Source organism: Ictidomys tridecemlineatus, chromosome 9 (genome assembly GCF_052094955.1).
Source record: "Ictidomys tridecemlineatus isolate mIctTri1 chromosome 9, mIctTri1.hap1, whole genome shotgun sequence".
In the NCBI taxonomy this organism is placed as follows: Eukaryota; Metazoa; Chordata; class Mammalia; order Rodentia; family Sciuridae; genus Ictidomys; species Ictidomys tridecemlineatus.
In genome coordinates, this window is record NC_135485.1 from 323,161 (window position 1) to 339,704 (window position 16,544).

The window sequence follows — 16,544 nt, forward strand, 5'->3', positions numbered from 1 at the left end:
CCTCTAAATGCAGAGGACTAATCCCAGGCAGGCCATGGTGTGGGATCTGACTCACCGCCCCTCGGAGCCCCACAGAGTCTAGGACCCAGATGGCCAAAATGCCAAATGGGATGGACACCACCAGGTAGATCAGCGAGAGCCAGCCAACCTGTGCCATGGACAGAAGGAAGTGCTGGGCAATGATGTCTGCAACTGGGGCGAAGCTGAGCCAGAGCTGTGGGGACATGCGGAGTCACCTTAGGGCCCACAGATACTGCCCCCCCCACTCCTCCCTGGCTGCCTGCTGCCCCTCTCATCCATCCCTCGGCAGGACAGCATGAGTCCGCCTGTAAGGGCAATAGGAGGTTGGACCAGCCCTGAGGCTGATGATATGGCCAGAGCCTGCAGGATCAGGAGCCCCACTGGGACTGGACCTGACCCCTGAGGACAGCCTGAGGGCTGTCAGCAGGGGGACCACCCACCCTCTGGGAAGCTCTGTGTGGACTATGGGTGTGAAAGGGCACGTGGGCAGCTGAGGCTTGCCAAGTGGGCAGGGAGAGGCAGCAAGAGCAGAACCTCAGAGGGATGGAGTTGCCTGGACATAGCACCAGTTCACAGAAGGCAAGGGACATTGGGGAGAGGGGAGATGGCAGCCCTGGCCCCCCATCCCATGCATGAGCACTAAGCTGACACAGTCTGGGCAGTCGGTGGCTGGGGGAGACACCATGCCAGACGTCCAGAGAGCAAGGGCGGGAAGCCCTGGGAGTCTAGGTGTGAGTGAGGCTGCAGGCAGCAGCACCCGGAGGGACAAGGAGGGCCCCAGCAGGGCTGAGGACAGTGCCAAAGGGACAGCAGAGCTCAGATTCTGGAACATTTTGAGGGGGGAGGCAGGTCATCTGTTGCAAGCTGGACGATAGAATCTCAGGTAGAAACACCTCCACTGTGTGCGGGCCCCACCCCACAGGAGACAGGTGTCCTGCAGGTGAGGCCATCCCCAGGGCAGAGAACATTCTTCAGCCGTAGGAGTTACCAAATGCTGAGAGCAACCCATGGTTTCTCAGCAAACAGCACACTCACCACACTGGGCCATGGGGCAGGCTTTCTGGAAAAGGTGAGGGGGCAGGAGGAAAGGAGAGGTCATCAAGGCTTAACCCAGAGGTGGGGTAGGAGGGTGGCACATGGACCAACCACAAGGGTGTATCACGGTCCAAGTTCATGATGAGTCAACTCAGGATGCCAGAGCTCTAGGCCACACCCTCCATGGTGGGCAGTGAGAGCCAGGCTCCCACTGCCAAACTCACATGACCGCCAGCTAAGCAAGGGCTGACTGTCTTCCTCTTTCCTCCAGACAGTGCAAGGGCTGATCCCCAAGCTCAGAAAGAGCAGTAAACAGGCTCAGCTGCCCCCTGCCTGACCTAACCCAGCAGTTGAAGGCGTCAGCATCTGTTTACAGAGCCTGCTCTACAGAACTGATTGGAGCTCCTCCCTAAACAGCTGGCAGCAGCTCCATGTCCTCCTCCCAGAGCTGTGACCCTGGATGGCAGGAGATGACCTGTCCAACTCACCTGCTGTGCAAGAAATCCTTCAACCAGCTCCCAGCCCTTCCCTGCTCGCCCCTCATCTTCCTGAGGAGCAGGCAGAGCCCCACACAGAACCCTGTTCAGAATGCTGGGCTGTCTCCAGGCCTCACCCCAAGCTCTGTGCTACCTGTCCCCTCAGCACCTGGGAGCCCTGGTCACCAGCTGCAAACAGTGGCCCAGGGCTACAGGAACCTGGCCAGGGCAAACATGAAGCCCAGTGCTCACAGTGGAGACCCAGCAGGGATCACAATTCCTGTCTGCTCCACAATGGCAGGACCCTACCTGGGCGTCCCAGGAACTTCTCAGACCCATGGAAGAAGCTCCAGAGGAGGCCCAAGTGCATCCTCAGATGGCATAGCCACAGCCTTGTCTAGACACCCCCAGATGGCATAGCCACAGCCTTGTCTAGACATCCCCAGATGGCATAGCCACAGCCTTGTCTAGACATCCCCAGATGGCATAACCACAACCTTGTCTAGACATCCCCAGATGGCATAGCCACAGCCTTGTCTAGACATCCCCAGATGGCATAGCCACAGCCTTGTCTAGACATCCCCAGATGGCATAGCCACAGCCTTGTCTAGACATCCCCAGATGGTATAGCCACAGCCTTGTCTAGACACAGGGGCCTGGGAGCCAAGCCACAGCAGCAAATCAGGGCTCATCCAGGCAGCTTTGGCAGAGGAAAGAGGTTTCTGGAGTTACTGCAGCTTGCAGACCCCAGTGCCCACCCCAGACAGCCTGAGAGTCCCCATCACAGTCCATTCTGTTCAGCCACCAGGTCAGATGGTGGTGAGGTGGTTGGAAGCCCTCCCTCCACCTATGGATGCCTGTCCAAGCAACAAGGAGAGGTGGCCAAGACTGGCCTGGCACAGAGGAAGTGAGGGTCACACACAGCCCACCTAGGTACAAGGGCTGTGAGTGAGGTAGCCTAGGCCTCTGGCTGCAGGGGCTGGGGGCCGCGGAGAGTCTAGGAAGCTGCAGGCTGTGGGACACCTGAAATGGCAAAGCCCATCGCTCTGCTGGTCCCTCTAAGTGTCGACTGCCAGTGCCCTGGAGCCGGGACAGACTGAGACAGACGTTGGCCCCTTACTCGGCGGCCAGCGCGGACCAGGAGAAGGCGCCCGAGGCCGAGGCCCAGGTCCCCGTACCCGGGCACCGGACACGCGCGGCCCCGGCCCCGGGGCTGAGGGACGGTGCAGCGGGCCGGCTCCAGCGCTACACCGGCCCGCCCCAGCGCTCCCACGCCCCGCCCGGCCGGTACCGTGGCGTTGGAGCAGCTCAGCAAGCTGACCACCAGCAGGAAGACCCAGCGGCGCGCATAGGCGCGGGGGCTTCGCGGTGCGCCCCCAGCAGCCTCCGGCACTGCTCCCGCGGGCCCCGCCATCGCCGCGGCCGGCCGAGGGTCTCCAGAGGACTTAAAGGCACCCGCGTAGGCGGGCCGGGTGGCGCCGGACTGGGCGGGGCAATAGGGTCAGTCCCCGCCCCCAAGGATCCGCTAGGGCGTCGCGTCGTGTGGGAGGGGCGAGTGGGCGGAGTTGCAGTCCCCACTTTGGGTCTCGTGCGGAAGCCGGGATGGAAACTGGGCCTCAGAGGCAGGAATAAGTCCCTTCTTGTAGTGGCCAATCCGGTCACAGCTTGTGAGGACCCGTCGTGAACATGCTCGCGGGGGTGGGTGCAGGAAAGGGGACCTGCAGTCTCTTTGTCCCCAAACTACTGAGATCCAAACAAGCGGCAGGGAGAGGCTAGAGGCCAGCCTGGAAGAGGAAACTGGTGTCAGTCTGTAAACAGCCTGGAATCCGGAGTGCCATTACACCTCCCGCTAGGGGAAGCCGGAAGGGTGGGAGCTGGGGAGGACCTGGCCTCAAGATCCCGTCCGCCCAGCCCCTAGGGGAGGCAGTCTGCCCTCCCACCCGGATGTTTTCTGCTGCTTCCCCTGGGAGTCAGCTGGCCCAGCAGCTGGGCAGGTTTCTGTTTGTGTCCACCGAGGCCTATGGGTGGGAGGCAGGAGGGAGGCCAGTCTGGCTCAGAGGGCCTGTGTCTGGCTGGTTCCTGGCCCTGCCAGGCAGGCCCGTGTAGAGTGGGGTCTCCTTGTCCAGATTGAGGTGGACAAGGAGGCCTCCTGTCCCTCAAGCTCGCCTCTGTGGTAGGGGGCAGGCTGTTCCTGCTCTTTGTCTTAAGGGTTGGAAGGTGTCACTGTCACAAGAGATGTCTCTGGAAGAGGGATCTCATCTGAAGAATTCCCAGGGAAGGGGGAATTCCGGCAGCACAAGTGGGGTCCTTGAAATGCATGACAGATAAGATTGACAGCACTGTCTATCAGGGAGCAGGATTAGGGTTAGGAAAGCAGGAGCACACATTCCAGAGAGAACAGGCCTCTGTTCCTGGTCTGGGCTCTTCTTATAAAGAAGTCTGATGAGGGGTGGGCACAGGAGGTGTGGGGTTGGCATTAGTCTGGGGATCTCAAGATGGTTTATGGTGGTCTGGTCATCCTCCAGGTCCTCAGGTGGTGGGGTCTCCATTATCTGTCTGATCAGTAATTGCTGCTGGAAAGCCCCCCCACATTATAGGGATTTTTAAATGTCATATATATATCTTTACTTGATATATTTATTTGTGGACTAGTTAACAGGGGACAAGGTAGATTCACAGGTTTTCTAGAAGCTTGTGGGTGACAGGCCATGCAAAGCACCGGCCTGGAAAGGCAGGTGACACTCAGTTAAAATTGTCTCTGTCCCTGTTTCCTTCAAGTTTCCTTCTGCCTATTCATTGCTTCTCTTACTCACCACCTGTCCCACATCCCTCTCTGAACAAGCAGTTGCGTGGTCCCAGCCCTTGTGTGTTCTTACCAGGGTCGTGTGTGCGTTAGATGGAGTCACACACTTTGGGGTTTCTTTTGTGAAGAACTGTTGAGTAACCAAGGAGAAATGGGGCTCTCCCCAGTGCCCTCCAAAAGGACAGCCCACTCTCTGAAACCCCTGAAGGGGCCCTGTGGTCCTCCTGCTCAATGCCACTGTCCTCACCTAACTTTTGTCCCTTCCATCTCCCCTGTCCTCTTCTCCTCATTCCTTACTTGCCCCCACCCCATCCATCCACTAACCCTAACCTCGAGGAGCTGGCCCTCACAGCCTTCCCCCAAGGCCTGGTACTGCTTGGGACTGGGGACTTCCATGTCTTCCTACCACTCCTGGCAGATAGGGAGGGACAGCATAGGTATCAGTGTCGAGGACATGACTAGATAGGATTTGCCCCTCACCAGCTGCAGGCCTAGTAAAGTCTCAGCTGTTACCCTAAAACAGGGTGACCACGTGGCTATTTCCACCTATCCAAGTCTCTGACAACTCCTCCTCCCATATCCTCAGGGGTCTGGGGTGAGCAGTGCGTTCAGCAAGGCTGCAGGACACAAGATCAGCACACTACAATGAACTGTATTTCTATGAACTGTGCCAACACATGTGAAAAAACACAATTAAAGGCAGGAAACATATATAGTTACTTCAAAGAAAATTAAATACTCAGATATAAACTTAGCAAAGCAAGTGTAGTGCTTCAATGCTAATGATGATACAACATTAACAGAAGAAATCAAAAAGACCAAATAAACAGAGAGGTATACTGTGTCCATGGATTGGGAAACAGCAGAGTAAAGATGCCAGTTCTCCTTAAATTGACTTACAGGTTTGATGCAATTCCCATCAGAGGTTTTCACACAGACTGACAGAAAATGTTCGAAAACCACATAGCCAACAAGGACTGGTAGCTAGGATATATAATTCAACAGTTTAAAAAATTCAGCATGAAAGTGGGCCAAGACATGAGGAGGCATCTCATGGAAGAGGATCCACAGAGGGCAATAGGGATGAGTGACTTAACTTGATTAGCCACCAGGAGAATGCAAGTTAAATCTTTGTGAGCTGTCACCACACGCCTTTCAGAATGGCTAAAATAGAACAGCACAACACCAGATGCTATCAAGTCTCTGAAAAACAAGGCGGCGGCTTCTTATACACATAAGTATGCAGCTGTTGCATAAGCCAGCAATTGCACTCCTGAATTCATCCCTCAAAAGCCTGAGCCCAGACCCACAGCCGCTTTCACTGTGAGAGTCAAAACTGGTATCCCCTAGCAGGATGGCTAAGCTAGCTGCTCGCGTCCATAGCATGAAATACGGCTCAGGAGGAAGAAGCTGGTAGCATACAAGTCTGGATGGATCTGTCAGGGCGATGAGACGGGACAAAAGGCTGGGAACAGGGAGTGACCCTGGGGTGCAGTGAATGAGCCCCCTAAGTGGCAGGACCTGCTGATTCTCTACCCTCCTGAACAAATTGGTCACAATACTCAATCCAACCAGAGAAGCAGAATGTTTGCACAAGATGAGATTTCTCCTGAGAAAACCTAATAAATCCTCTAGCTTCACCTTTTCTTAGTTAACTTGAGACTTGCCTGTTTGGGAGGTCACACAGCTAGGGCATATGACTGGTTCCCTAGGGCTTTGCTGCGAGTCACACCTCTGCTGCGTGGGCTATGTGGACAGTGGAGGCCCAGCTGCTCTTCAGGGACCCCAAGGCCTCTTTCACTGAAGACTCTGGCTCTTCCCCAGGCCTGCAGGAGTCTGGTGGGTGACTGGAGTGGGGTCTCTGTCTTCATATTGGTCCTGTCCCCTTGGCCACCTTACCCTTTGGGTCGATTCTACTGGGTCCTGTGGGTAGTCATAGCTGACCATGGAGGGTGGTAGGTGTTTTCTTCCACCTGCCCTGTGCCTGTCCAGCAGTGACAGTAGCCCAAGCACCCAAAGCCCTTCAGCCCTGCCATCAGCCCAGATGGAGCCACAGGCCAGGTGTGTGCATAGGACAAAGGGACCAGCTGCAACACAACCCAGCAGTCCCCCAATAAGGCCACCATGAGAAGAAACATCTTTTGGAATCTGCCCCTGGCCAGTGGAACTCACTGACTAGGCCCTAGCCCACCCCAGCAAGGCTGCAACAGCTCATGTCTCCCTTGCTCAGGAAGGAGCCTGGCTACTCCATCAGTGCTGCCCCCTGAGCTGAGCTCCAGTTGAAGCCTTGCCTGCAGGTTGCTCTCACTGGACTCGATTTCCTTTTCACCATCACTAAGTTGGAAGTTCCTGCTTCAGGTATCAGTTGCCAGGGACAGGGACTGGGCTGTGAAGGGGCAACAGGCAATGCGCAGGGCACATTCACACCATGCACACTCACAAGGCTGCCTGTCCCACTACATGCACATGAGAGAAACAGGGCATGACCTGCACCTTGCCCAGGCTGCAACCCGTGAAGCAGGGCTGAAGAGACCAAGGGAGGCGGGAGCTGTCTGTGTGTTCTGCATGACGTCACCCTGGGGCACACTGGCAATGGTGACAGGCCCTCTCTGTGTTGTGTTTTCAACTGCATGGAATCTACCAGTGTCACAACAAGAAGCTCAGTTCTAAGGATCCCAGAGTATGAAGTCTTGGAAGTCTTGGAAGCAATGGATTCCTCTCTCTCACTCAGTGTTAACAGTTTTGTATCAAAATGGACAAGAGTTTCAGCACAAGCGTTAGCTGCTGGTGTGTTGAATCCAGGTACAGCACCACGCACGGGCCACAGGATGTCCTCTCCCCTTTGGAATAGCCACATCTTGCAGAGGTCCTCTGGTAACTGGACAAGGTCACCTGTTGCCTTCTAGGGAAATGACCTTCAGAGCTTCCTTAGAATTCCCTCTCACTGTGGCTAAATCTGCCTTTAGTGTCTCATCATCTCAGCCAAATGTGGACTTCTGCCAACATCCCAAACTGACCCTACCCAAGGTCTCTCCCACCACTGTGTCCCCCCAACAGCATCTAGTTCGGAGGCAACCAACTGAGGCTGCCTGGCCAGCTGGAGCCCAGACAAGGCCACCCTCTCTGGACACCGCACTGTGAGGTGGTGTGGCCATCCTGCTCACTGACGTGGTTCTTCTGCTCCTCCTAGGGTCAGGGTTGCTAGGGCAGGAGCCTGTCTGTCCACCCCAATGCCTGGAGGAAGAACCAGGCAGCACATGTCCTAGGCAAAAACAAAGGAGGCGGGGGCTGGCCTTCCCACCTGGGCCCCTGGCCCAGCCTGCCAGGCAGGCTCTGGAGGCACCCGTCCCCACGCACACCTGCACTGCCTGTCCCAGCAGCACACTTCGCTTCCCACGTCCAGTGACTCACCTGTCCCCCAGAGCTCCCGCTGGCCCATGCTGAGGCCCGCAGGCTACCAGCAGGGGCTGAGTCAGCACTTCAGGGTCTGGACTAGCTGCCTGGAATGAAACCCAACTCGATCCCCAGGTGTGCAAGGGCTTGAGGACTAAAAACAGGCCTGCCACTGAGTCTTGAGGGCTCTGTCACTCTTGCCTGGGCTCCAGCTGGCCCCAGCAGAGGGGCCCTCAGGTGTCCACCTCCTGTCCTCCCTACCCAACCCCAAAGTCTTAGCCTGCTCCCTACCCACCTCAAGATCACCCTGACATCTACCCTGCCCTTGGAGCCTGTCCACCTCTCAAGAGGTCAAGGCTCTGGTTCTCTCACCCATGTGCATGCAGGGGGACAGGCAGCCTTGTGGGTGTGCGTGGTGTGAGTCATGCCCTGCGCATGTGGTCTTGTGTAGGGCTGAGGTTCCTCTGTGGTATGTGTGTCTAGATTGGGAGTTGGTTTGAGTTCATGTGTTATGTAGGCCATGTAGGCTTTGGCATGTGGTGAGACAGTCATTCTCTTCCGTGTAAGTGGTGGGAAGTGATCCCCTATTTCTGTTTGTGTGGGCTTCCACTCTGCATGTGAGATGGAGGGCCGGGCTCTCCCTCAGCTCAGGTGCCTACACAGCGCCACACCTCCCTGTGTAGGAACCTTGGGACCCTGGGCCCAGACGAGTGCAAGCGGGACGGTACTTGAGGTGAAGGTCACTGGGGACACTTTCGGATTCCACAGCCCAGTCTCCCAGGTGCTGCTGGTGGCTCCTGCACTCGGAAGGGCACTTTCCAGGACAGCCTGGGTTCTGAATGCCTTTCTTCCCAGGGTCCTGGCGACCCCTCACCTCCTCTCAGAGCCTGATTTCTGCTCTGGAATGGGCCCAAACCTGTCACAGCTTCCCTCTCACTTGGGAACAGGAGGGTGGCTTCGGTCTCCCCTGCCACAGCATCTCCTAGATGGACAGCCCCAACTTGGCCTTGACTGCTTGGCTCTGAGGCTAGGATCCTGCAAGAACATGAGAAGCTCATGGAGCATGGCCTCTCCACTCAGCAGAAGGTCTCCAAAGTTCATCCGCATCATAGCAGGTGTCAGTGTCTCATTTTTATTGCCAAATATTATTTAATGTCTGGGTATGCACTTTGTATTTATTCGCTTTTCAGGTGATTGACAGTTGGTGTCTTTTCACCTCTGGGCTGTTGTGACCACTTGTGAGCCGGCCTAGTGTGGACATTGTCTTCAGGCCTCCTGCTCTGCACCTGTGTTGGATTTATGACCAGCCTTTTAAGGACCTTTCAGGCTGTTTTCCAAAGCACTTGCACATTTGATTTTACCACCGATGGTGCATCTACAGCCGCACTAGACCTCTTGCCTATCTTGTTGATGATGCCCATCCTGCAGTGACGACCCCTGTTGGTGATCTGCATTTCCCTGATAGCCAATGGTAATGGGTGCTTCTCACAGGCTTGTTGGCCATTTGTAAATCGTTTGAAAAAATCATCTACTTGAGTCACTTGTTACTTTATTTTTTTGGCAGTAGGGATTGAACCCAGGGGTGCTTAATCACTGATAAACCAGCCCTTTTTAAGTTGTTTAGGGTCTCACTAAGTTCTAAGGCTGCCTTGAACTCCCGATCCCACCGCCTCAGTCCCTGCAGGGATTATAGGTGTGCACCACTGTGCCCAGCTATCTTGTTCATTTTTAATCATGTATTTGTATCTTCATTGTTGAATCATAGTTTTCACATTCTTTATGTCCTTACAGTCTCACAGTGTCAGACTCAAGCCCTCCCAGACACCATTCCGAGACTCTCCTCCACTGGAGTCGTTTTTCTCCTTTGCTCAGGGTGCTCTTTGCAAGCAGGAGCTTCAGTCTGAGGAACCTACTCCACCTGTTTTCTCTCGTTACCTGTGCCTTTGTTTTCCCAAGAAATCCTGCCTTTTCCAAGGTTGAGAAGGTTTGTGCCTCAGTTTCTTTTGAGATGGACAATTTTACCTCCTATATTTACATCTTTGACCCACTTGAGTTTTGTGTATGTTATGATAGGCATCCAATTTCATTCTTTTACATATGAACATTCAGTTTTTTCCAGCGGTGTTTGCTGGAAAAAAAAAAAAACAACAACACATTTGTTCCTGCCCTGAATCATCCTTCCGGACACTGGGCCAAGCACGAGGGTCCACTTCTGGACTTCCAGTTTTGTCCTGTGGTCTGGGCTCACCTGCATGCCAGGCGCCTGTCTTGATGGGTACAGCTCTGCAGCAAGCTTTGAGATCAAGAAATGGCCCTGCTAACTTGCTTCTTCCCCTAAAGATCGTTTGGCTATTCTGGGTCCCTTGAATTGACCTCCAAATTTGGGGATCGAATTTCAATGTCTTGTTAATTTCTGGCAACAATCCAGTTGGGATATTGGGTTGAATTACCAATTTGGGGAGTACAGACATCATAGCCACATGCCCTGTCCACAAACATGGGAACTCTGTTATTTTGGTGTACTTTAATTTCTTTCAATAATGTTTACATGGTTTTGGAATGTGAGTTTTGCACTTTTATTGCATTTATTAGTAATCTGCTATTTAAACTAATGGTCTAATCATAACTTTCCCCAGATCTGCCTTTGTACGGTGAGGAGTCTGTGCTGACACACAATCACAACTGAAGTCTGTGGCTTACAGAGGGTGCTTTTGTGTAAGCCTTCTGTTTTGACAGATGTGTCTGCTGTTAAGCACTACCCAAGTAGTGTCACTGCCCTAAAGCCCTGTGTCCCTCAGACCCATCCCTCTCTGTCCTGCTCACTGCCCTCTGCATGGTCACACGCCTGCTGACTGATCCCCATCTGTGGCTTTTTTGGTGGGTCAAAACCATGAATTTTATTTCCAAAATGTGCCCCCACTGCACAACCTGACTGGTGTATCTGCTCAACATGCATAGGCACTGGCCAGGTGGCAGGGGCACAGCCATCCCCTAGGGAGTGGGTGGCAAGAGCAAGGGACTAGAGCAGCAATTAAGGCAAGTGGCGGCAGACAGGGCAGGGGGATGGCCAGTGTGGGCCAAGTTCTGGAGTCTTCCATGTGGAATATTTCAAAGTCAAGGAGAGAGAACTGAATAATAAACCCCCAGACCCATTGCCATCTCTTGCACGGACACATTAAGGGCCAGTCTCATGTTCACCCCAGTCTGCCCCACTCTGCTCCTCCAAATGGCCCCTGCTCTCATTTGAGTCTCTCTACACATGTCAAGGCCTCCAGAAATGCTCAGCATGGCCAGCACACCCTGAGACCCCTGTGTCTTCCGTGTCTCAGACACTGCATGGCCTTGACCTGGAGGACCGAAGCTGTGACACCACCCCCTTCCTTTTGACCAGTGTCTCCTTGCACTTTTTTTTTTTTTAAAGAGAGAGTGAGAGAGGAGAGAGAGAGAGAGAGAGAGAGAGAGAATTTTTTTTAATATTTATTTTTCAGTTCTCGGCGGACACAACATCTTTGTTGGTATGTGGTGCTGAGGATCGAACCCGGGTCGCACGCATGCCAGACGAGCGCGCTACCGCTTGAGCCACATCCCCAGCCCTCCTTGCACTTTTTTAAAATATTTTTTTAGTTGTAGTTGGTACAATATCCTTATTTATTTATTTTTGTGTGGCCTTGAGGATCAAACTCAGTACCTACGCATGCAAGGCGAGTGCTCTACCACTAAGCCCCAGCCCCTCTCCTTGCATTTTTAATCCCTATGGGTTGCTTATGGCTGACACAGCTAGGCCCTGCATATCTGCTTGTGTTCCAAGCTGTCTTCACCCACTGCCATGCCCTGCATTTCCTACAAATTGCTGTGAGACTGGAGGTCTGGTCAATGTCTCAGTTGGCCCCTGGGAAGCAGAGCTTGAGGCAAGGATGGGCAAGGGCTCTATCTGGGAGAGGGTCTTAGGAAGTGAGAACAGAAGAGACAGGAAGGCAGGAAATGCCCTGATGGACATTGCAGGGAGGCTAACGGTGTCAGTGGCCAGCTGAGGTCTATGAGGAGGCCCCTCTGGAGCAACTCCCAGGAACCCACAGGGTACAGAGGGTTGTGCAGCCATCAGGGGCTCATGGGCTGACAGTCTTGGAGATGCAGGCATGGCTCCCAGTTGTTGCCCATGTCCATGACCTCAGGTGGCTGTTTTAATCCACAATCCCTTCTTCACTCATTAGCCGGAGTACACAGAGAAGCCAACATTCATCAAGTCTGCGGCTACCCAAGAAGATGAACATCTCCCGTGACACTGTTCCCTGGGGAGCTGGTCCCCAGGTCCTACAAGCCCTCTGGCTGGTTGCTGAAGGAGCATTACTCTTTGGCAGTAAAAACATACCAATGTGCTTTGTTCCATTGCTGCTGCTGTTCTATGCTGACCTGTGACCCATTTCACTAAGCAGAGCCTCGCTGGGTCTTATGGTCTCCACAGTTGTCTTCTTGCCCATTTCCCGACTTACTCCCTGAGCCCCTGTTAGAAATACCAGGTGCCACAAGGAATCAAACGTGTGCTTGGAAGTGGATTGGCAAGGCTGACTTTACTTCTGCAGCAGGGCTGCTACCCAGCCTGGCTGGCAAGCACACCTGATTTTTTTTTTTTTTTTTGGTACAGGGGATTGAACTCAGGGGCACTTGACCACTGAGCCACATCCCCAGCCCTTTTATGTATTTTATTTAGAGACTGGGTCTCACAGAGTGCTTAGTGCCTCGCTTTTGCTGAGGCTGGCTTTGAACTCATGATCCTCCTGCCTCAGCCTCCAGACCCACTGGGATTGCAGGCATGCACTACTGTGCTGGAAGTCCACCTGATTTTATCCTGAATGTAGTGCTGCTCTTGCTCTGATAGGAGGAGCTCAGGGTTACAATCTACACAACTGGCTAATTTCAAAATTGGGGAGGGCAAAGGGAAGGACTATGGTTCAATTGGCTACAACTGGATCTTTCATCCCAATTAAGGCTAAATACTATATTCTGAGAATGGACCACTGGACTTTCTGTCTCTCACAGTTCCCCCTTTTTACACCCTTTGGCTGCGTTTTCATTTCTGTTCTTGTGCCATCCATCCTAGATATATTGAGTGGAAATCACCCATGGTAATGAGTTCTCCCCTTTTAGGAGACCAGGTAGGCATCCTGGTGATGAGGAGCACTTGGTAAGGTCCTTTCCAACTCAGCTGTAGCTTGTCTTCTTTCCAGGTCTTGATTAAAACCAAGTCGCCAGGCTGGAAGTGAACTGCAGACTCCAGAGGAGTCTGAGCAGCAGCTCATGATAATCATACCAGAAAAAAAAAAGCACAGACAGGTCTCAGATTGGCTCAGAACACACCTGTGACTCTGACAGAGCTTTTTGCAATATTTATCAGACGCTCCTGTATAAAGACGCTTCCTTTATAACCTCCCAGTTTTACTGACTTTCAGAGGACTGACACAAATGTACATCTCAGGTAAAAGAACCTGTCTTATCTTTTAAATGTCCACATGCAGCTGTGCTTTGGTTATACTCTCCTGCTGGATGTTCAAGACCAAGTTGGCCAAAATTGGCCTTTATTCCCTCTCACCTGTTAGAGTTAGCTGAGATTTGTCAGAGATCACTCTTGGGAACTTCTGAAAAGCCTCTTGGCTCCTTTAGCTTTTCCTCTACCAGTTGTGCCATCTGCCAGGATGGGCCAAGGTCTTGCTGACCACGTGTGGCTTCCCTGGAAACATCAGGGACATTTCCCTCTCCAGTGACCCTCCTCTGCAGAATGTGCACTGGGTGGCTTCCTGTTCTCTAGGGTCCTCGTGATCCCCCGATCGGGAGGTCAATGACTCACTGCAGTTAACCTTAGAAGGGTCCTGTCAATCTCCTGTTGACCTTAGAAGGCAAGACCCAGAATATTGGCTGCTTTTTCCTTGGCCCTTTTACTTCCTTGACTTTGGTCTCCATGTTTTGGGTTGAAACATCCAGCAGGTCAGTTTCACCAGTCTTGGAGTAGGAGTACTGAGTTTTAACTTCAATGTCTATAATTTTATAGTTACCCCTTCCATTTCATTGTGGTCACAATTAGTACTGGAAGTACTAATACTTTATTAGTACTCTAGTATTATTAGTATTCCTCCAGTACTTCCAGTACTAATACTTTATATTCTATCTGACTTTACATGATGGCTTCTTGTCTCAAATTAACCCAGGTTGTTCTATATAAAGTAGTACTTCTTCAAAACACTAGCAGGTTCTAGTTGTAAAGTTCTATAAGGAAAATACAAAATAAAATTAACAAGACATCAAAACATACTTAGTTTACATAACAGCTTTGAACCAAAAAACATAATTTTTATAAAAACACTAATATAGGGGCTGGGGATGTGGCTCAAGCAGTAGCGCGCTCGCCTGGCATGCGTGCGGCCCGGGTTCGATTCTCAGCACCACATACCAACAAAGATGTTGTGTCCGCCAAGAACTAAAAAATAAATATTAAAAAAAATTCTCTCTCTCTCTCTCTCCCCTCTCTCACTCTCTCTTTAAAAAAAAACAAAAAAACAAAACAAAAAAAAAAAACAACACTAATATATCTTTGGTATATATTTTGCCTCCACAAAGACCTATAAATTTATCAACTCAATCACATTTGAGAGCTTTTACAAATTTTACTTTCTTTTGAAACTTTTACCTCCTTAGATATCTTTTATAATTTATCCAATTCTTTACATAAGCTTTATGTTTTATATTATATCTCCTGCTTATTTTTGAGATCTCAGTAAGCTCTACAACAAAAATCTATACTTTGAGCAAAAATTTACATGAGGTTAAGTCTAGCCTACTTTGGAACCATCTTAACATGCAATAAGATGAGAGACTCAGGTGAGGCAGCCCCTTGATACATAACACATACAGCATTATATCTGAGACATGAATTTAAAAAAAAACTAAGAGGGGCTGGGGATGTGGCTCAAGCGGTAGCGCGCTCGCCTGGCATGTGTGCGGCCTGGGTTCGATCCTCAGCACCACATACCAACAAAGATGTTGTGTCCGCCGAGAACTAAAAAAAAATAAATGTTGGAAATTTCTCTCTCTCTCTCTCTCTCTCTCTCTCTCTCTCTCTCCTCTCTCCTCTCACTCTCTCTTTAAAAAAAAAAAAACTAAGAGAACTAACTTTATTTTTGTGGGAAAAGTAGCAAAATGCTTTCATGTTTCACAGTGTCAACCTTTAAACAAATCAGAATGTCTTTACTGTCTTTCAAAAATGCATTTAAATTCCCATCTCAATGTTAAAAGACAAAATTATGTGTTTGTGTGTGTGTGTGTAACTTTTGATAACAAGTTACCTTTATCCACTTACAGAGCACTAAATGACATAAATAAATCCCCAGTTAAATTTGTTATTTCTATATAAATCTGAAGGAGATTACCTCTACATGCCACTTTAGTTTAGAGAATACCAGCTTGGTAAAGTGTTCCCCTAGTTGTTCACATTTCTCTAGTCACATATATTTAGTGTGTCTGGCAAAACTGACTCAATTCATGTTTTAATAATTTGTCGGAAAGACAATGATCCTCATTAATGCCTGTCTCTTAAAAAATGTATATACACATTATATTATATTATATATATTTTCTTCTCCCTGGGGCAAGTTATTACTTCCTCCTTAAACAAAATCTTGGTTGAGATAACACTGATCACCTTTCTCAGAAGTCCCCTTGGCCCAGATGGCTTTACTGTTAGTAGACCTCCAGCAAAGCAGGCTTTGTTTCCTTTTCCTGGGCAGCACTTGCAACTGAAGTTGTTGCTCTTTGGGTGAGAATGTTATCTGTGCATCTAATTCACATAACAAGTTTTATTCCAGGAGCGGGATGGACAATCTGGATATATACAAAAAAACAAATAGTCTAAATCTTTTTCTCCCCAAGTTGCATTCAAGGGGTTGGAGCACAGGATATTGATGAGCCTGACCTGTCTCCTTTATCACTATCATAATGCCATCAAGTTTAAGCGAGTTCCCCACTGTCGATTATACTCAGATGCTCCTTTGCCGCCTTTTTATTACACGAGGCATACTGATATTCAGTGGAGGAGGCCATTTTCATCCTTTAGGCTTTCTTGAAGATCCTTTTGCATAGGTTGCCAACAAAACCTAAGTTGACTTTTGTCTCTGTTCCTCCTAAGCGTTATGTATCATAAATGCACTATTAACTAGTTGTGAGGGGGTTATGTCAGTTTGTCCCCTTTGTCCAATGAAGGTCATATTGACCCTACAGAGACTCTTAGGGACCTCTCTATACAGAAATCAGCATGGCCAAGACACAGATGCCTGCATACATGGGGACTCCAGGAGGCCCTTGTATTTTAGCTCTGTGGACAGCAGAGAGGCTTCCACCCAGAAGTATCCCCTGGCCAAATGGGGCATCCTGCTAGATCTTAGAAGGGAAGACCATTTTTTATCCCCAGGTTATGACCTAATAGTGCTGGAATCCACTGATATGTCCTTAGTGACTGGTAGCTTTCATCCTGAATAAGATAGGATAGTTAATCATCAGACACTCAGGGTAATGGCCTCCAATTAAGGCTTTTTCCAAAGGTAAAGGCTATCCCTTGAAGTTAAACATTCCAATCAATTCCTTTGTCCCAGATCAGTGGTAAATGGGAAGGGGGTGAAACCAAATGAAGTTACAGAAAAATTCCAGACTTAAAGACTAAATGGGCATAGTCAATTAGAAAGTCATGGGCCAAGCCAATTGTCTTGGTACCCTCCCAATGCCTGAAGATACAGAGTCCAATCATTAGCCCCAACTTTTTAAAATATCTGTTC

At 50.6% G+C, this 16,544-nt stretch overlaps 1 protein-coding gene across 8 annotated transcripts in view; it reads right to left on the reverse strand.

Annotated features, from left to right (window-relative positions):
• Positions 1-16,544, reverse strand: part of Slc49a3 (solute carrier family 49 member 3) — a 33,816-nt gene that overhangs the window by 11,208 nt on the left and 6,064 nt on the right. The window contains exons 1-2 of one of the 8 annotated variants that reach the window (XM_005319063.5): positions 2,824-4,107; positions 56-214 (exon numbers count right to left, since the gene is read on the reverse strand). In XM_005319063.5, coding sequence (XP_005319120.2) covers positions 56-214; positions 2,824-2,946 — 282 coding nt within the window. In that variant the 5' untranslated portion in view covers positions 2,947-4,107. The other 7 variants (XM_078020778.1, XM_040292883.2, XM_078020779.1 and 4 more) reach the window with 7 other exon arrangements.